Source organism: Zosterops lateralis (assembly GCF_965231275.1).
Source record: "Zosterops lateralis genome assembly, chromosome: 5".
Lineage (NCBI taxonomy): Eukaryota > Metazoa > Chordata > Aves > Passeriformes > Zosteropidae > Zosterops > Zosterops lateralis.
The window spans coordinates 41,843,529-41,864,280 of NC_139766.1; the positions used below are offsets into that span (position 1 = coordinate 41,843,529).

General features: G+C 39.7%; 2 protein-coding genes across 2 annotated transcripts; one reads left to right on the forward strand and one right to left on the reverse strand.

Annotated features, from left to right (window-relative positions):
• Window positions 1-462: 462 nt before the first annotated feature.
• ETFDH (electron transfer flavoprotein dehydrogenase) lies at window positions 463-19,059 on the reverse strand. Its single transcript, XM_083860980.1, has 13 exons — window positions 18,973-19,059; window positions 16,878-17,024; window positions 16,253-16,482; window positions 15,308-15,389; window positions 14,924-15,042; window positions 14,533-14,610; window positions 11,868-12,014; window positions 9,968-10,108; window positions 8,461-8,604; window positions 3,545-3,713; window positions 1,676-1,858; window positions 1,085-1,306; window positions 463-808 (listed from the first exon to the last, which is right to left on the reverse strand). Exons 1-13 carry the CDS (start codon window positions 19,004-19,006, stop codon window positions 645-647), a joined length of 1,860 nt encoding a protein of 619 aa, XP_083717106.1. The 5' UTR covers window positions 19,007-19,059; the 3' UTR covers window positions 463-644.
• Window positions 19,060-19,276: 217 nt separating this feature from the next.
• On the forward strand, window positions 19,277-20,752 carry LOC310909924 (renal cancer differentiation gene 1 protein). Its single transcript, XM_083862282.1, has 2 exons — window positions 19,277-19,481; window positions 19,559-20,752. Exons 1-2 carry the CDS (start codon window positions 19,329-19,331, stop codon window positions 19,712-19,714), a joined length of 309 nt encoding a protein of 102 aa, XP_083718408.1. The 5' UTR covers window positions 19,277-19,328; the 3' UTR covers window positions 19,715-20,752.

Below are 20,752 nucleotides of genomic sequence, written 5' to 3' on the forward strand. Positions count from 1 at the left end.
ACAAAGAGAATTTAGGCATTTTCACAGTTCCTATTAGAGCAGGCCTTGATACCTTGTAAGGATAAAAATACCGGTACACATAGAATGCAGATGCCAGTATTATTTTTTTAACCACTTTATAATAGGTATTCTCTATTATCATCATCAGGAAAAAACCCACAACTGTAAATTTGATGTAAAATGTAACACTTTAAAACAGTGACAATTTTCTAGACCAATCTATTTCCCTGACTGCCAGGCATGATTACATGAAAATCATTCCATCTAGAGAGAGAAAATACTTTTTTAAACGTAGGTTTATTCCTAAATTATTCCACCATATGCACAGTTCTGGATATGGGTCCTGTTATCACTGAACTTCAGCAGTAAATCCAAGATCCAAAACTTCTTTGTCAGTCCTGATAAGAACTTTTGCCTGCCATACAGCTCCTGTAAAGAAGTTCTATTTAAATAAGGCTAGGGTTTAATCAGAAGGCACCAACTTTCCATTTAATGCAACAGTCATATGTAAAATTCAGAATGGCACATTAGTCTCAAACTCTTTTAACATTCAAATCAGTGCTGTACATCAATTATGCTGCAGCATAAAATACTCCAACATATTTGTTGGTGATCAGAAGTCACTGAATAGCTCTCCTGTTAGTTTACATTCCATTATAAGCTGGTCCTCCTCCACCTTCAGGTACTACCCAGTTAATGTTCTGACTTGGGTCTTTAATATCACATGTTTTGCAGTGGACACAGTTCTGAGCATTTATCTGCAGCCTTGATCCTTCTCCTGTTTCCAGAGGAACATACTCATAGACTCCTGCAAAGACAAGAAGGGAGCTATCACTTTGCTGAACAGATTCTACCTGCATGTGTACCCTACTTACCAGCAAGCTAATGTTATTTAATTCTCTTCTAACACGTTAACAGTTATTTCATCACAGAAGTACTGCTAACATATTTTAAGACCTGTGACTGAACCTCCTTCTCGGAGGAAAATTGAGATAGAATGCCTGAGGTAAGTAGTAGGCCAGGTGGACTCTTCCTAGTCTTTCATCTTGGAGAAACAGCTGACACACACATTTTTGTTACCTACCTGCTGGACAAAACCTTTGCTCCGGTCCATCGAATACGGCCAGATTCCTGCTCACAGGGACGCTGTCATCTTTGAGAGTCAGATGAGGGGGCTGGTCGTGTTCATGGTTTGTACCACTTAAAGCCACAGATGACAGAAGATCAAAACTGATTTTTCCATCGGGCTTTGGGTATTCAATAGGAGTGCAGTCTTTGGCTGGCTTGAGCTGAGCAAAATCTGGTCCTAAATATATTTTTAATAAGTTTCAGTCTAGAATTACTGCAATTTCCCATTATTCAAGATCTATTTAACTAAGCTGTTTTAACTTCCCTTGTCATCAGAATGCGGTACTTCATAAAAGGTAGCCTTTTTCACAGGACAAAAACTACATCAAATTATACTTAACAGTGTTTTAATGTCTTAATTTACATTGTGTGGTAGCTAATATGACAAAGTCTGCTTCAGTCTTTGTCACCCATTTCTTTTGTACACTTTAAGGCCTCATCACTGGACCACATAGCTGCACTAAGTGCACATAGTGCACTAGCTGAAACTAAGACCAGAAAAGACTGACAGAAATTCAGAATCTTCTTCAGGAAATAATGAAATTACCTGGATGTTTTAATGTCCATGGTTCCATTCCTCTCAGTAGCCAATAAAATATGCCTGTATATATCATTCCTCCGTACACACCAAGTACAGTGTGGCAGGATGGTCGGATGTTTCTCACTGCATACAGCTCTTTCCACACCCAGGACTTCTTCAGGTTCTCTTCATATTCTTGCACATCAAGTCCTAAGGCAGTACATTACTTGTTAGGTACCTACAGTACATCAAAACTATCCTTGAAATAAAAAATCAATGCTGAATAAAAGCAACTGCTAGCAATGAAATGTTCAAAATGAGAATTTCAGAACTGTAAGCTAGGAATATACTAAACAGCATGCCTCTTGAATCAAGAGACCTGTTTTGTTGGCAGATGTGTACTGCTCCTTTGTAGGCTCCATTAAATGAAACACAAGCAACATTAAATCACCTCAAACTTCAGCAAAGTATAACCAGACAGGTGGCTACATTGGTACCTCTGTGGGAAAACAGCTATTCACTCATAGCATCTGGTTGCTGACCAGGACAGTCCACCTGTGATCCAAAGCCAGGCTTGCAATTCTAATGTCAGGTTCAAAAGCTTTTTCCAAAGAAGTTTTGCAACCAAAGTCCCATTTCAGTAACTATGGCTAAGGCCCAATGGATAATGCTAGTGCTAGATAATTTCTCCCTTTGTAATCAGCACATTCATGAGATACATTTGACTATAAATTTTTGATTTAAACTCTTTGATTGTACTTTTCACAAATACTAGACATTTCACACTTGACACATCTACCACAGTGCAGTTGAAGTCAAGTAATTATCTTAAAAAATAATGGTTCTTCAAATGAAAATTATTTGAGAACTTTCCCTTCACCGTTCTCCATTACTACTGTATAGGAATAAATGTTCTAAATAATCAGTTTTAAGCCCTGTCTACATATGAAAACCATGCTTCAGTCTGTATTTCCCATAAAGCCCATTATCCCTGCAAAGAGAAGAAAACGGGCTGGAAAACAGCATATAAAACCTGTCCATAATCAAACAGGAGTGACACACTACCCACCAACAGTGTTTATAGCTTCAGATGGATTCTAAGCATTTTAGCATGTCTAGCTGAAGTTTTAATTGTTCAGCACACCTTCTGTGTCTGGTGCATTTTAGCTGAATGAGAGCTCATTAGGCCTGAATCTATCAGTACAGAGAGGAGATTTCTAAAATAATCATCATGTGGCACCTGGCTGTAGTGCCTTATCTCCAGAGTGACTGAAATTCTAATACTCTCTCTCTCTACAGACTTTATTACAGATTTAAGGGGACAACTAAGGCTTAAACAAATCACTACAAGGTGGTCAGGACCAGGTGATGACTACAATGTCCTTGTATTATGTATAAAATAAAATACACAGTCTTAAGCTGAGACGACTAAAAGATTAATAGACAGAAAAAAGGATTGAATGAAAGCAGGATCCTAACAACAATAGGAGCAAATTTGAAAAATCTCACACTGTTTTGCTTGCATTTAATCTATTCCTTTTTTCCCCATTCCAGCAGGCTTTCAGTAACACAATGAATCATAAAGCATTACTTCTCATTGTGCTTGTAGGAATGAAACTTCTGGTTTACTCACAAGCATAAGCTTGCTTTTCAGATAGTCATTAGAGCTTCTAGCAGTAGGATCAATATTTATGAATAACTGAGCAAATATTAATTTCTTTGGTAAATAATTTTGTGTTATCAATAGTAAATAAACAATAAAATATATTTTAAACACACCTATTTCATGATTTATTCACATTTCCAACTAATTCATTCAGCCAGATTAATTACTACTGTTGGTGGTGGTTCTAATTGAACACAAAGTAATTACAACTCAAATTACAGTGATCTTACCTATTGTCTTTGATTGGAGATTTTCATTGATTAATTGACTAAAAATGGCTTCTGAAGCCACCATGCCACTTTTCATTGCAGTATGTGTTCCTTTGATCTTGGGAACATTCAGGAGTCCAGGACTGCAACCAATTAATAATCCACCTGGGAAGGTGAGTTTGGGTATTGACTGAAGATAAAACAGAAAGATAGGTGGTTGTTTTGTTCTTGCTTGTTAAAGTGAAAATAACATTCTGGAAATTAAACTGGCATAAGGCTTGAATGTCCTTTCCATTTTCAGACTTGGCATATACACTCTCTAAACATACACCAGTTACTCCACTTACTCATGGAATTTGAGTATAGTATGCATATAGGAACACAGACATTGTACTTGTGCTGAGTATGAAAGTGACATTTTCCTTATATCCTCTCTTCAGCTGCCTAATCTGCAGCACAACTCCAGTAGTGTCACCCACTGATATGACTTTCCTTCTTCAACCTCAAGTGAATTCTTTAAAATAAAGAACCCAAACCCCCATTTGTTTCCCTGATTTCCACACAGTAAGTTGTACTCATCTCATCTCACCTCAAAGTGCTTTTTCCCACTAATCTTTTTCTGTGAAAGTGCCCAATGCTATATCATGCCTGTCCCCCTCCTCCTTATTTTAGAAGTTGCTCACAGTCAACAAATATATTTTAGTGCAAAATCACCATTTTACTCCAAATCTGTAAGCATAATGTCATAGAGTATAGTCAACTCACAAACCTAACACAGCCAAGATGATTTGCAAATATCAGGTCAATAGTATTAATATACTATGTTATACACTTATATTAACTAAGGAATACCTCAACTACCAAGGTGATTAAGATTTTAGACTGGGAACAGCTTCAAAATGCAAACTGACTGCAGAACTTGGAGCAGAAAGCTCTGATCAAAGCCTAAGTCACAAACTGCTGAAGGCAAGTTTCGAACATATCCTTCCTCCAAAAGTCTTCAGTACTGAGCAGCACATCTTCATCTAGCTTTTATTAAAACTGTCTGAAAGAATTCATTTTGCAGTAACCTGAATACTAAACAAGTAGTAGAATTTCATGAAAAATGTCCAAAAAAGACATCCCTTGGAATTTAAGATAACCCAAAACAAAAGTTTTGTTTCTTCTGCTTAATTGTTACCTCTTTACTGTAGTCACCCAGGACTGCTTACTTTTGTATAGTCATATAGCTATCACTAAAAAAAGTTATATTACACAGCATTTCTTCTGTGCAATTTGTTTTATCAGAGACGTAAGTGATTTGGTTCATAGGAAAGGTAATTCAGGCGGGAAACACAACTACAACTTACTTTTCTGGGACAAGAAGTTTTAAGTTCAGCTACATAACACTATTTCAAAGGAATTAAGTATGTAGGATGTAGATTAAGTATGTAGATTAAGTATGTAGATCTCTTTCCACAGAAAACAGCCATTCTGGTTATCTATTAGGATTCAATGGTGCAGCACTGACAGAAGCACAGAATGTCTTGACTGACTCTCTGAATTGCATAGAAAGGTGGTGATCAAGTACTTTCTGCAACCACTCATATGCACACTGTGACCCAACTACTGCTAAAGAATAAATGAGATTAAAGATGAGTCATGTAACACAAGAGGTAGTACATACTGCAGCTTTGGTAGTAATTCTCACTATTAGTACTATGGCACCTGGTGCCTGCTTTCACAGTCAGTAGAAGAAACACATCATGTCCCTGAGATACAGACACAAAACAAAACTGCTTTAGAGAATGGGAGACACCTGCTCCTTGCAGTCTTTCCTCTGACAGACAAGAAACCTCATGTTCTTCCTCCCCTTAGCTCAGATCAAGGCTTAAAATCTGTTAAGTGAGTCTAATATTTGACACTTAAAAGGGTTGTCAGTACAAAGGTTTTTCCCCTTGCTATTCACAGCATACACTGCTCAATAACTGCAACACCATTTTTCCCACAAAACTCTTTCAAGAGTTTTTGATAAAATAGAGGGTGCATAGGAATTTAAATGCTTTGTTTTGCAATTTTAATAAACGTAAGAAATAGTAGCTACAGAGATTAAGTTACTAGACTCTGACCCTTCTTTCCACATGCATCACAAAACATGTGCACTCTCTCTCCCCCTTCACTCTGTGCTAAAGACTGAAGCTCATGGTCATAAGGTTATCTGTAACAAAAAAGCTGAGGTTGATGACAACTCTATACACCTATTTGATGCAATTCCATTACCAAAATCAAAAACTGGAGCTATAGAATGACTTACATAAGAAAATATTCCTGGACTACAGTGATACAAATGAGTCAGACTGCTACAGTTATTAATCAAAGCAACACATGCAAAAGAAGAGCTAATCTTAAAACTCTTCCTAAGTGAATCATCAATAAAGCTTTTTTTTTACTGAAGCCATGTATTAAAAAAGTCTTTTAAAAGAGTGACTTCATGATCACCTAGACAAATCTATCTACATGAAATAATACAAAAAAAAAACCTCATCAAAAAACTGACAAAACAAAGCATACTTTTATATTAGGAACAATGCAAAGTAAGGGACATACTGGTTTAAATGCAAAAGATGTCCAAAGCAAAAGATGTCCAAAGATGAGGCAGAGATGTGCAAGATCTGTATTTCTATTGTGTAACTTAGCACAATGCCTCTAAATGACTTTAAAAATACTGTGTTCTTTCAACTACAGGTTTTGAGTAAAGGGAGGGTGCAACTAAAGTCACAATCTGGCTACTTCACCAAAGCCAGAAATTCAATGACTGTGTGTGGTTTTTGAAGTAAGCCAGTAACACAGCTATGTTACAATGTGATATGACATATTTCCACTGCAGAGTAGACAAAATCAACGCTCAGATTGATTAAATGTGCAGCATGGGTGTAATCAAGAAGTTGTTTCCTGAACCCACATGAGTCACTGCCAGGAATGCACAGTGGGGTAAAAGCCTAACTCCACGTGCCTGTGACAAGAGTGACACCGTGATGAAATTCCAATTGTATTGCAAAAACTGTGTGAAGCCACAGCTGTACTAAGAGGTTCAAAAAGGAAAGGCAAAGTAGTCAGAGGGCTGAGTGACATGGGCCCACACACAGGCTGCAGATCATGAACACTCAGGCTAGTTTTAAGGTCCAAACTGAAAGGAGCATCTGGCAGATGGATCTGGGAGTACAGAACATACTGCCACGCCTTGTCTTTCAAGATGATAACCTAATAGGTTGGAAGTACTTTAAAACTGTTAAATGTAAACTCCAGACCATTTTTTGCAAGCTTTTCCAGCCCTTTCAACTGACCTTAAGTCTTGATGAATACATATTTAAAATTTCTCCTTTTACACTACTTTAGTTATCAAAATGAACGAAGTATTGAACTTCCCAAGAAAGCAGAATTCAAAGTTGTGCATGAAAGAAACTCAAGGTATTTGTACTTGAAGAGACAAAGATTTACCTGCCAAACTACATTACAATTTCAGCACCATCAGTGACTTAAGGCTCAAGCACTGAAAAGGAGTTCCTTTTGCTGGGATAAACAAGTAATTTGGAAGACCCCACAGGAACAGATCAGTGGTACTACCCTCTCTTCCCCAAGATTCCAGGCAAAACAAAAGATTGTCTGTGGCATCTTTGCTGCTGAACATACTTGACTGCAATATAAATTCCACTTCACTGGCTGCTCATGGCTTGGACAAACACTCTGCTGGGTAAAAAACTCTCTGACTGTCTGGGCTCAGAGAAGGTTGGTGGACAGAGTTAGACCCACTTGGCAACCAGTCACAAGTGGGGTTCCCCAGGGCTCAGTACTGGGGCCAGATCTGGTTAATAACTTTATCAATGACCTGGACAAGGGGATTGAGTGCACCCTCAGTCAGTTTGCAGGCAGCACAAAGCTGGGTGTGAAGGCTGATCTGCTGCAGAGGGATATGGACAGGATGGATCTATGCACTGAGGCCAATTATACTGACAATCAATAAGGCAAAGTACTGTGTCCTGTCCTTGAGTTACAACAGCCCCATGTAGTGCCTTAGGCTTGGGGCAGAGTGACTGGAAAACCACCCAGCAAAAACGACATGGGGAGTCCTGCCAGCTGAACACGAGCCAGCATGTGCCCAGTGGCCAAAAAGGCCAATGGCATCCTGGCTTGGATCACAGATAGTGTGGCCAGCAGGACCAGGGCAGTGATTATTCCCCTGGAGTCAGCACTGGTGATGCTCTGTCTTCAATCTTTTGCCCAGTTTTGGGCCCCTCACAAGAGGTTGAAGTGCTGGAGTGTGTCCAGAGAAGGGCAAGGAGTTCATGAGCCTGGAGCTCAGGTCTTACAAGGAACAGCTGAGGGAGCTGGGAGTGTTTAGCCTGGAGCAAAGGAGGCTCAGGGGGGACCTTACTGCCCTCTAGAACCAGGAGGCTTCACTGAGGTGAGGGTCAGTATCTTCTCCCAAGTAACAAGTGATAGGAAGAGAGGAAAGGAACTCAAGTTGTGCCAGAGGAGGTTTAGATTGGTTATTAGGAGAAACATCTTCACAGGAAAGGTTGGCAAGCACTTGCACAAGCTGCCCATGAATGGTTGAGTTGCCATCCCTGGATAAGACATACAGATGTGGCACTTAGGGACATGATTTCGTGGTGGTTTGGCAGTGGTGGCCTAGTTGTTGGACTCAATGATGTAAATGATCTTTTCCAATCTAAATGCTTCTATGATTCTCTATTTCATTTTGAAAGCAAAGTGAATATGTCAGAAGATTTTCAGTATGACAGAGCCTAAGTCTAGCAAATCTCAGCAGCCAGTAGCCAGCAAGGCAAGAAGGTTTTTCTGTCCAGCACACATTTGGTACAGCCTGCAACCCAAATCTACAGCACTAAATGCATGGCTATAGAGAACTTGAAGATAAAAACTTCATGAACAAAAATTACCTGGATACCACCTTCATTTAATGCTCTGGCACCGTAGGCAATCCTTTTTCCACCCTCCAAAATAGGCTGTACACTGGGATGGTGCTTCCACCTCTGAAATTCCCTAAATGGATTCAAATAGGGATTTTGATAATCTAAACCAACCTTAAAAAAAGAAAAAAATGCACATTAATAAAGATAAGGTATGAAACTTCAAAAAAATTTGAAGTTAAAACAATTGCATATTACCACATCAAGTCTTTAAATCTATTTTATTCTAAAGTAACCTTAGGATCTTTCTACTTAAAGTACTGGCAAAAATATATTCTATTAATGGTACAGCAGAAACAAATCTGAAAATTTGTTGCTACAAGTCTGCTCTCATCCCCACCTGAAATATGGAAAATATTTAATTGCATTGTAACCTCCTTTCAGCTGTCTTTGGTATAAAAAAGATTAAATTAAGCATGATTTAATGTGTGGGATAAGCAGCAAAACTTGTTTTAAATTTGTATTTCATACCTCTGCCCTAAAAAAAAGCTGTAAAAAGAGGTAAACAATTATTTTTTTGATTGTTATGTCCTTGTGCTCTCATACTTTAAACAGTTCTTTAAATTGTTTAGTAGTCAATTATAATTTCCAGTTAGGTGAGCCATTGTAATAAAGCACAGGGGAGCAATGATGAAAGCAGAAAATGGGGTAAAAAAGATTGCCAGTGGGCTGGATGCCCAGGATTGTAATGCATTTGAGAATTTGCCCAAATATATCCTCTGCATTTCCCATCTGTAAGATACTCTTAAAAATAATTCTCTTGCTGAAGTTTTCTCTTTTGAGAAAGGGATTATTTCTGGTTCCTGTGGGTTTTATTGGAGATAAGTAACAAAATACGTCCTGAGTCAGCAGCAATCAAGACTTTGGTATCTGTGGCAGCTCACTGCTTTCAGAGCAGTGCTTGCCTCTGCATTGCTGACAAGACAAAATTAATGAACAAGTTTCAAAATAAAGGTAAAATAACCCTACCACAAGAATCATCTCCGACTGAAATAGGTATAAAGACAAAAGCACGATTGTGTGTTCACACTTCTGTTTTTTCCTCTCTGATTTTTCCTTCCTGATTTTTCCTTTCCTTCCTGATTTTTCCTTTCCTTCCTGATTGTTCCTCTCTGGAGAGAACATGAACATTACTGATTACTTATCATTCTCTGTGATAATCAGAGCTCTCAGCCCTTCTAGAATCAAACAGAATTTGAATATCTACTGTATGTACTTATTAATTCCAATATTGAAAATTTGTACAGAACAAGTATGTGTGTCTGAGAAAGCTAACTAGTTTTTTCAATGCTTCTTACAAAACAGTTAGACAAAAATAGAGTTTTATATGGGCATAAGCACATATTAAGATTGAGAAAGGACTTAATTTGGTCTGTTCCTATTCTTCTATTTACATTTTCTTATTAAAATAGAGAAAAGAAACTGCGTAAGATGGAGATCAAACAACAAGCAAGAATGAAAAACTAGCTTCACTTACCACAAATCCAAGAGCAACTAAAGGCTCACGCTCATTTAAGTGATAAAGAAAGGATCCTCCATAGGTATGTCTGTCTAAAGGCCAGCCTACAGTATGTTCCACTCTTCCTGGTTTCCATTTCTTTTCATCAATAGTCCATAACTGAAATGAAGATGAACAAAAAATTACTTCAGATTGCAAAGTAATGGCCTTTCAATAATATATTAACAGACAAACACACAATTACATATAGGAGAAACTTAATTTACTCCTATGAGCAATGCAAAAAATCCTACAGCAAAATACCAACTGTTCAGTATAGTTTTTTGGATTACCAATTAGGATTTTCCCAATGCCTCTCTTTAAATGTTGTGTATTGGAAAATGTGACTGAGACTCCAGTACTACACCCAAAATTTTCATTCAGCCACAAGATTCCCAGTATTAGTAACTTTGACAGATTCTTCTTCCACAGAATGCAATGCTTATGTTGCCTTTTTTCTTTGAAAGAATTATTTTTTCATATGATTCTATGAATTATCTTTTGAGTTTTTCAAGGTCAGGACAAAATAGCATGCCTGAGTTGATCTAAGTAGTTTTTGTCAAACAAATCATCCTGTCTCTGCCTGTCTCCTAGACATTTCCAGTGCTCCACTGACCCATGGTGAACTCAGAGAAGCATTTTCATGTTTTCAGGAGTGAGTCCATTTTCTGCTCATTTCACAAAACATCTTTGCACCATGGATATGCCAGGCACAGTCTAATGACAGGAGGGCAGTTGAGCACTGTAAGATCAGCTCAAGCATGGAGGGCACATCTATAATAATGTTCCAGTTTAGATGAAAGAGCACATTTTTGAGAGGGACTTCTGATTCCTCCCACTTAGTGGGCTTTGACTCACATCAAACAGCAGCCATGGAAGGCATGAACTGGATTCCTTCAATGTCAAACTAAAGGACAGGGTCCTAAAAGTCCATCTAAAGCATTCCAGTCATGAAAGGGCACTCAGTCTATGGGACTGGATCACAGCTAGTCCAAAGTAAAAATAAACCTGAGGCTTGTATAGCACAGATATATCAGCTCATCAGCACCAACTACTTCAGATCCACTGCTACTGGACTGCACTGTTTGTTAAAGCAGACAGTCTCATCTGGAAGCAAGGGAACTCTACACGAAAACCCTTCTTTAATGACAATTTCAGAATTAGACACTGTAACTAAGTTTTTATCATATTTACAGAGTGGTTATTCTCTAGGGAAGTGTAAACTAATAATTTAAGAAATATTTTGTAGCTGTAAGCATATACTAAAGTAATAAAGAATTTGTTATGGTCAAAATTCTGAACATATTCTAAAATAATACAGCTCTTTTTCATGAGTGATATTTCCTGAGTATAGAATATTTTAGAAAGGAAACCTCATTCCTATCCCAGTTTTATATGCCAAATGTAGGGAGGTTTTTTTTTAAAGAAAGGCTCATCTGAAAGGTGCTTCAGAGACCACGACTCATCATCTGAAACAGCTCTCCTCTCTATTTCAGTAACATACAGAAGTCCATATAAAGTATTTCCTTCCTTCCTCATGTACTAACCCCTGCTCCTGCAAATTAGGCAGCACAAATCCCTCTCTCATTTAGTACAAGTACAGACAACAGATTCCCCAAAGAACCGTAATTTGAAAATTTTAACAGAGCAGTTCACAAGTACCTCTAGTTATAACAGATAGAAAAAAAGCAGCAGCTGAACAGTCATGACATTCAGGGAGCATCTGCTCTGATCAGCTTCCAAACAGCAAAGATTCTGAAGTCTGAAAGTGTAACTCAAATTCTTCAATTATTATGTCTTACACAAATTAGTTAGAAAGCAAACAGAATCTAGAGTCTTACGGTATTTCCTTTAATTGTTAAAATTATGCAAGTGATACCTCTTTCAATCCAATGCCATAGCTCTGGGGTTGACAATTCTCCCTTAGATTGTATTTTTTGTACAGCTGTTTGGCTAGATGTCCATGACAACCTTCAGCAAACACTGTGACTTTAGCATGGAGTTCCAAGCCTCTTTCAAAGGTAGCCTGCAAAAGTACAGCATTTCATCAGCAGTTAGGTCTGTGCCACACCAAACTCACAGAAAGAAAATGGAGAGTATTAAAGTGATTTTACACTGTTTGGTAACACAGCTTAGAACCTACAAACCATTGAAAATTATGGTTCCAGTTCAGTTGTCTTTCCCACCTAACCATGACACACCCCTGGCAAGTCCTGGAAGGGATTCCAGTAAAGCAGCCCCACGGTGAATCGCTATTTGTCACTGAAAAAGAGAATCTTTCCAGATCAGAGGATAATTATATCAGATCTGCTCATTCACAAGGTGCAAAGGAACTCGGACAAAGAATCCTTACCTGTAACCTCACACTAACTTTTGCCCATGAAGTCACATTACCATAAAACATTGTGTGTGTGTGCCCCAACACACATGACAGACTAGACAGAACTACCATATCTGAAAAACCTGAATCATCCCTGGTCCCAAAAGGACCCACTACTGCAGAATTCCATTACTGCATTACTCCAATCTGGCATGCTAAAACATGCATTAACATTAAACTAAATAAAATATAACTATTAAAAATTCTCATTAAAAACTCCAACGAGATTGAGAACCAGGTAAGGGGAATTGGCATACTGCTGTATGAGTACATTACCTGCATATGTGACCACACAGGACAAGAATATAGATTATTTTACAATTTTTTTATAACAAAAAAAGAGCTTTATTTCAGTCAGAAAGTTTAATGTTGAAAAAGACAAAGAAAACAGTTTTGGATTAAACTTTCTAGCATTACCCAAATAAATCAAGGTAAGCCAGCATAGGTTCAAAAGAAGATTACTGCTTTGTTTTTGAATTGTCTCTCAGGTGCAATCTGCTTGTAGCTAACAAATGAAAATGTTCCCTCTAGTTGAGAATTACATTTAAACAGGAGTCAGAGGATTTTGTGAAATTTTTAGTACTCTTTGAATTTCTGATTGTCGATGTGAACATGAATGAATTTTACAAAATACTAAACAAGAGTTACCTCTTGAATATACAGTGTCCACTTTGAAGTGACTTTATATAAAACAAATTAACTACAACTCCACATTGTAAATATTAGAAATTCATTCATTTGAGACATGTCAGTAATGTGACAGAATTGTACTTCATAGTTAACAAACTTCTTCAATATCTACACAAGAATCAATGTGCAACTTTCTACAATGTATTTTTACCACTGTCATTTTTATTTGGATGGTGCTGTCTGCAAGGTGAAAATCCATTCATTAACCACAGTCTATTTGATTAGGCTCTGTATAAACACATTGAAGATATTCTTGCCTCGGAGGTTATACAAACTACATCTATTTACCTGAGCCTTTATGAACTGGAGATAATACTAGCTGACCTAACTGACAACTAAAATACTTGAATTGAGTGATAGTGCAATAAAAAAAGCCTGCAGTAGAGGTACATTCATTATGTACATTAAAGAAGTTAAAAGACACAATCTCCCAGAACAAAAAACGAAAAATGAATCTATGTTTTGAGGATGTTAAGAAATACACCTAAAATTGTTCCTTCTCATCTTAAACCAAACCCAAACTCCCAACGAAGATTCATTACAGCAGAAGCTGCACACATTACTTGTGCCACCTTCTGGACAAAGAATGCATTGGAAAACGAGAGCATCTGTCCCCTACAGCAGATACACAGTATTACCTCCACTGGCTATATTTTCTCAAAACAAGAGATTCTTTTCTTCTCACTCCCTGCCTTAAATGAGGAAAAAAATCCCACACTTAATGTGAAAGTGAATACTTCATCGAAACTCTAGGAAACTAGAACAAAACTTTATAAAAAAAGAAAATAAATGCTAAGAAATAACTTCTACTCCTAATTTATGTAGTCAAGTACTACTGTGTGAAAGTTGTTCCAAGTAACTCTAAGGTGCCACATTCTCCCAACATATTATACAGGAAAACAGCACACTTAGGGCAGGTTCTGGATTCCACCAAAAAACCAAAAATCCAAGTCTGACACTTAGGGCAGGTAGTCACCTTCTGGATGCAGAAACATGACCAACCAGCATAAAGACTCCGTGTGTACCTTGTCCCAACAAGGCAGACAGACTGTCAGCAAGTGCAACTGCAGTTGTAAATATCAAGGAAACCAAACAAGGCAGAAGCACACACTCTTATATGTTGCTAGTTACCAGATGCCCTAAAGCTTTCTACTCCACCTTTGGACTTTTTTCCCAGGAGCTCCTACAGTTCTTTCCCTTGTTTCCAGATTTCACACATGCCAAAACACCCTTACATAATCTCCTTCAAGACAACTTTTCTGAAAAGGTTTTTTCCACTAATCTCAGAAGAATTTTACAATGTTCTGAGACCAGAACTTTCACAGGTAATCAATCCAATTAAATAGAGAGGGAGGACAGGTACTGAATTTTACAACTTTTCTTATGCTGCAGCAAGACTATTGATGGCAGTAGAAGCAGATGTATCACAGTTTCCATAATTAGACCGCTAGTTATGGAGAAGATAGATACTTACTTTAGGTGCTCCATCCTTCTGAATGCCCACATCATTAGTTGCTATCCCTTTCACGCTACCATCTTCATGAAAAAGTACCTTTGGAAATATTTAAACAAGCAAAAATCATTGTAATGAAACAGTACTTTGAATCTATTCATTAAAAGTTCTAAAGCAGAAGTTCTAAGCACTATGACTTTAATGGTCAAACATGAAGATTATGTATTTATTCACATACTGTATGATCCACTTGCACTTCACTGGATCTGAGCCAGGGAATTTAAACAAAGAAACACAGTTTTCACAATACGTATCAGCTGAAAGGAATGTTACACATGTACAAATGATCATGACTGCACTGAAGGGGGTTCCAAAGCCAGTTTTCATAAACACACACTGATGTCATCAGTACCTCAGCTGCTGCATAGCCTGGATATATCTCAACACCCAAAGCTTCTGCTTGTTCACCTAGCCAACTCACAAGGTGGCCCAGACGTACTATGTAATTTCCATGGTTAACCATCGGAAGTCCTGGACAAAAAAAGACACACACATGTCAAACATCAGACATTAAGCAAAATAACCAAAGCTGTATATAGCAGATGTTACATCTACAGCTACTATCTTCAAGGTAATCTCGTGTTATCAGAGCCACCACCTACTCAGAGTGTGTTTCTGTAACTTGTTATCTTCTACATACACTTGCTGCTACAGTGAATCAAACTTGTTTTGATTCATGGACAAGTTCAAAAAGACACAGAGGAAGCTGACTGTCTTCTCCCTCACTAAACTTCACCTGGAAGAATTGGCACTGGAATTCTAGATGTCTCTGTCAAAATTCCAAACTTGTCTTCAGTTACAGGAGTATGAAGTGGAGCCTAGAAAAAATAAAATAGAAGAAGTAGAGAGTTACGTTTTCTCAGCCAATCCAACAGAAACAACATAATCAAACAAACTGGCAGTCAAGCACAGGTTTAGTAGAGTACTTCTATAGGAAATTATCACAAGAGAGAGGATAAAATACTTTATGAGGCAGTCATCAGGCAAGAATCAACACAACTACTGAGGCTAAAAAAAGAAAAAATGGCTTTATAAATAACATTGTACACAGGCTTATACTGCATCAATATTCTGGACCTTTTTATAGAAGGCAGTTCAACTTGAAGATTTATCACAATAAGGCAAAGCAAGGAGTTGACAGCTGACTTCTTGCAGCCCACAGGTGATAGTGGGCAGCTGGCTGCAAGTCAGATGGCTGTTCTGGGACCTGCCTCCTAAAATCACCTTAGGCCTTTGTTCCACCACAGTGTCTGCACAGAAATCAGTGTACTCTGGCCATCTCCACAAAGAGCTACTGTACAGATCCAGCAAATCTGTCATTGGTAAGGACCAAACATCTTCCTGCTTGTACACAGGAGCTGGATTTTGCACAAAGTGCAAAAGCAAGTTCAGGGCACCCCAGGCTGCCCCAGACATGTTGTGTATATTGAGTTTACACAGGACTACTGCAGAAAAGAGCAAAGCCCACAGCATATCTGTGTAGAGAGAAAACTTGTAGCATTGTTGAACTACAGGCAACAAACTAAAAAGAAGGTACCCATTTTTGTATTGTTCCATCAATGTATTTTAAAATGGCACTAATTACTAATGGTACCAGGTACTAACACGTACCAGAATGAGTCACATATGAAATTCATTACAATCTAATAATGAACTTTGGTGTTTACATGCTCATACATACCCCTCGCTCTTTCCAGTCTGGAAAAAGTTCTTCCAAGGACCTTGGCTCCACACAAGCACCAGACAAGGTATGTGCACCAATCTGAGAAGCCTTTTCCACCAGGCAAACACGCACTTCTCTGTTGTGCTCAGCAGCCAACTGTTTGAGCCTAATGGCTGCAGAAAGGCCTGCAGGGCCTGCTCCAACAATGACAACATCAGCTTCCTCTGCAAATCTTTCCATGTTTACCCCTTCAATAGAAAACAATGATAACATAAGCCAATGTCCAATTTCTTTCAACCTCTCTCTCACTAAACCTAAACCCTCGTGGTAAGAACAACTGAAAAAACCAAGCAGATACGTAATGAACAGACTAAATCTTGTTGTAATAATCACTAAACCAAAAGCTGCTTGTATATTTTCTTTACCAAAACAAGCATAAAGTGTCTTCTGATACTATTTTAGAGCACTAAAGACACTCATTTTGAGATACCAAGCAAAATTTTCATTTGAAATATTACTACTGTATTTAAATGTAGAGAATTTCCATAAAGAGAAAAAAACCAGCAACACATTTTAGCGTCTTTAAAACTCACTAATGACAATAATAATAAAGCCTAGCTTTTAAAGAATGGAATGTTTTTACCTTCCCATCGTTTGTCCTTGTCCCGGGGATGAATTGTGTAATGCGTAGTGATGCGAGGCACAGCAGCAGTAGAGGCACATCGTGAGACACGTGGCGATAGGAGGCAATCCTTCTTGATCAACTTCAGAGCATGAAAGCACTGACGTGCTGAAAAGACCAGAAACAATTCTGTCAAATCGGTAGTTTTCCAAATTTTTCAAAATTTCAGAGATGCAAGTAGCACAACAAATATGATGGGTTGCCCCTCCCAAAGGCTACCAGGTGATACGAAGATGAGGAACAGTAAACATGGATTTTTAAATTTTCAAGTTAGGAGGATGCTGTGTAATTTTTTACCAGAAAAAAAAAAAGACGCTTCCCTTTAAGCATTCTTTAAAGTAAAGTTTCAAATTATCAAACCAGGACTCTTTTCAGAGGACTAGTACATGTCAAAATTTTCCTCTTTTAGAAACAAATAATAATTGCGTGTGATTTGAATAAAACCTAATATCATTGGTATGAAAACTAGTTATAGTTAGAAGATCTGTGAACTAATGTGCCTTGACTAATGCTATTCCTTACTTAAAGAATTGTCAATATTCAGGGATGAAGAATGATCCCATATTTAAAGTGAAGTATTTCTGCAAATCTACATAAGTGAAATTACCAGTGTGCTTTGACTGAAATGTTTAGTTGAGAATGGCACCTGGCAAGGCCAGCACAAGCATCCTGTGCCATAACCCTGCCTGGTGAAGGCAGGACAGAGGTTTCTGTACATGAGTATTGTCCATGTTGGTTCCTTAACAGGAGTTCTGTACCCAACCAACATGACATAAAAGCTGTTATCATCCTACCTCATTATTCTTAGTTATCCTTTACCTGCAGCCAGGCAGGATCTAAGAACAAGTACTCTATAAGGTTGATAACATCTACATCCATATGTATATATAATGAATTTTTAACTCTCAGGATTTTTATTAATTTGACCATAACTGATGGCATTATGAATCAAACAAAGTATTAAAAAAAAAAAATCAATTATTTTGCACATATGCAAAAGAAGCGAAACTCTCCTCCGAACAAGTCTGATAATTTTGTCATTATTTTTTATACTTATTTATACTTTTAAAAATATTATCTATATATAAAAAATAATTATATTACCTTTATTATTAATTACTATTAATAATATTAAAATAATTATTAATACTACATCATTAATAATTTATATTAATTATTAATTCATATTAATAATTTAACAAAAATTTTCAAGTATTTATATTACTTATACTTATTTTATATTATTTATATTATTTATAAGTAATTTATACTTATTATAAATACTTATTATAAATAATTTATACTTATTATACCTATATATATTTATAAATGATTCATACTTATTACTATATATTTATATTTATATTTTTTATACATATATTATACTCAAAATGAGTGTCTTTAGTGCTCTAAAACAGCATCAGAAGAAACTTTATGCTTGTTTTCGTAAAGAAAACATACAAGCGGCTTTTGGTTTAGTGATTATTACAACAAGATTTAGTCTGTTCGTTATGTATCTGCTTGGATACATAATTATGTGGGGAAAAAAACCCAGAGAGGTGGGTGGAGACGCTGTGGGGGCAGAGTCTTCCCCAGGGAGCTCAGGGCCTCGGGAGCGATGGGAAACCTGCAAGAACCAGGCGAGCTCCGAGGAGAAACTTTGTGGCAGCTCTTCAGGCACAGCTGTGGGGATGCTGTCTGCACAACTGCTGCCCGAGTCAGGGCGCTCGTCCCGCCGCTTTATTTCGGCCCTCAAAGCAGGTGACACCTAGGGTCACCCAAAAATCCTGGCCCATTCTCCCCGCCGCAGGTGAATACCGCACGCCGACACCGCGGGGCTGTCCCCCTTCCCTCCCTCCCGGCCCAGGGGAGCCGCGGGTTCGCGCCCTCGGGCCCCGCGCCCGCCCGGACACCGGCCCGACCCGGCCGCGACCTTTGCTCTCCCTCGGCGCCGCGCCAGCCGCCGGCCCCACCCGCCGCGCCGAGTGGCCCCTCAGCCCTGCCCGGCCCAGCCCAGCCCAGCTCAGCCCTGGTGGGGCCGGCCCCGGCGCGTTACCTCGGCCGGCGGACGGGCAGCGCTGGAGCAGCATCGCGGCGACCCCCGGGCACACTCCGCTTCTCCTGCGCACCCCGCCGGCCTGAGCCCCACCGCGCCTGCGCGCCCGGCCCGCCCCGCCCAGGGGCAGGACTACAGGACTGCAGGACTAACAGGACTACAGCTCCCAGAACCGCCCGCGGGGGCGGCCGCTGCCAGCCCGTCCTGTCCTGGTGCAGGACTACAGGACTACAGCTCCCAGAATCCCCCGCGGGGGGGGGGGTGACTGCCAGCCCACCCGCGGCCCGGGCGGTGCTCGGCGGGACCGGGACCGGGGCTGGGCGTGCCGCGGGCGGCGCGGGAGAGCCGAGTGGGACATGGCCGAGGCGGGGCCGCTGCCGCTCCAGGCCGTGCCCGAGGGATCGCCCGGCGACGAGCCCCGGAGGGCCCGCGGCGGGAGCGAGGGCTCGGAGCCGTCCGGAGGCGCCAGGCGGGAGCTGCTGGAGGAGGTGGAGATGCAGATCGGCGACGTGAGTGCCCTCGGGCGGGCTCGGGGCGCCCTCGGGGCCGGGGCCGGGCACCCCCAACCTCTCTGCCGTCCCTCCAGGCCGCCTTCTCGCTGGCGAAGATCCTGGAGGCCACGGCGGCCGTGTCGGCCCAGGTGGAGGAGCTGGCCAGCAAGTGCTCGGAGAACGCCCGGTTCCTCAGGACGTGGCGGGACCTGCTCAGGGAGGGCTACGAGGCCCTGAGGCCCAGCGGCTGAGGCGGCCCGGCCCGGCCCTTCCACCGCCCCCGCCGCCCCAGGGAGCTCACACGGAGTGCTGTGTTACCCCAGAGCCCTCTCACAAATACTTGAGGGCTCTCGTGTGGATGTTTTACGTATCTCGTATGTTTTATGTTAGTCTACCGGATAAAAAACCATTCTACCGGATAAAAACCCATTGTTTAGGGCATCAGTTTTTCGACTTTTAGATTTTTTCATTGGAGCTCAAGCGATCTCACACTCTTTTTTTTCCTCTCTTTCGTGCTAACGGGATACCTACGATGTTAATATTGTGCTACGTGCAGAACTCATTACTGGCAAGGAAGTGGTGTCTCCTATGGTAAAGAATTTTCTTTTTTAAAGAGCTCTCACCAGCAGAAACCTTGCCAACCCCAGAGAAACTTCAACTAACTTCAGTTTTTTGTTATGCACACTTTTTCTTCGTGTTGAGTGTGGGATAGTGTGGAAAGTTGTGGCTGATTTATGAGCTGTAGAAAAATCGTATATCCCAAAGCTTTTAGCAGTATTGTAATGTATGTCTATAAAGCTGCAGGTTATTTTTTTGTTACTGCAAACAATTTTACCCTACTTTTTTTTTGTAATGAAGTGCCTTATGATGGACCATGTATCTCTGCAGGGTAGAAGTTTAACAGCATTGTTTACTGATAGGATGGATTATTTTGAACTGTAACTAAAAGCTTCCATTAGTTAGAAAAGATTCTGCCACATGTCCCATCACTGAGGAAGCACATCAGGGCTTTTCCAGTATTTGGTCCTTTTTTTTTATCTTTACCTTAAGCAGTGACTAGTTTGATAGTCTGGAGCTTACTCTTAATAGAACCTTTTGGTCTGAAAGATGGTTGATCTGTAATAAATCCTGACACTCCTGTACCTTTACCAGGCACTGTGAAAAAAATTAAAGGCTGCAGGAGAACATGGCTCTGCCATGACTTACTTGCAGGCCTTATTTTTACTTATAGGACTTTGAGAAGAACCCACTGTTTGCTTATCAAAACAATAAAGATGTTTCAAAAATTC

Coding starts and splice junctions, on each gene's coding strand:
- ETFDH (XM_083860980.1), bottom strand. CDS start 19,006: ATGCTGCTCCAGCGCTGCCCGTCCGCCGGCCGAG. Junction 16,483..16,877: donor CAAGGACAAACGATGGGAAG/GTAAAAACATTC, acceptor TTTCTATTGAAG/GGGTAAACATGGAAAGATTT. Junction 14,611..14,923: donor CAGGCTATGCAGCAGCTGAG/GTACTGATGACA, acceptor ATATTTCCAAAG/GTACTTTTTCATGAAGATGG.
- LOC310909924 (XM_083862282.1), top strand. CDS start 19,329: ATGGCCGAGGCGGGGCCGCTGCCGCTCCAGGCCGTGCCCGAGGGATCG. Junction 19,482..19,558: donor TGGAGATGCAGATCGGCGAC/GTGAGTGCCCTC, acceptor CCGTCCCTCCAG/GCCGCCTTCTCGCTGGCGAA.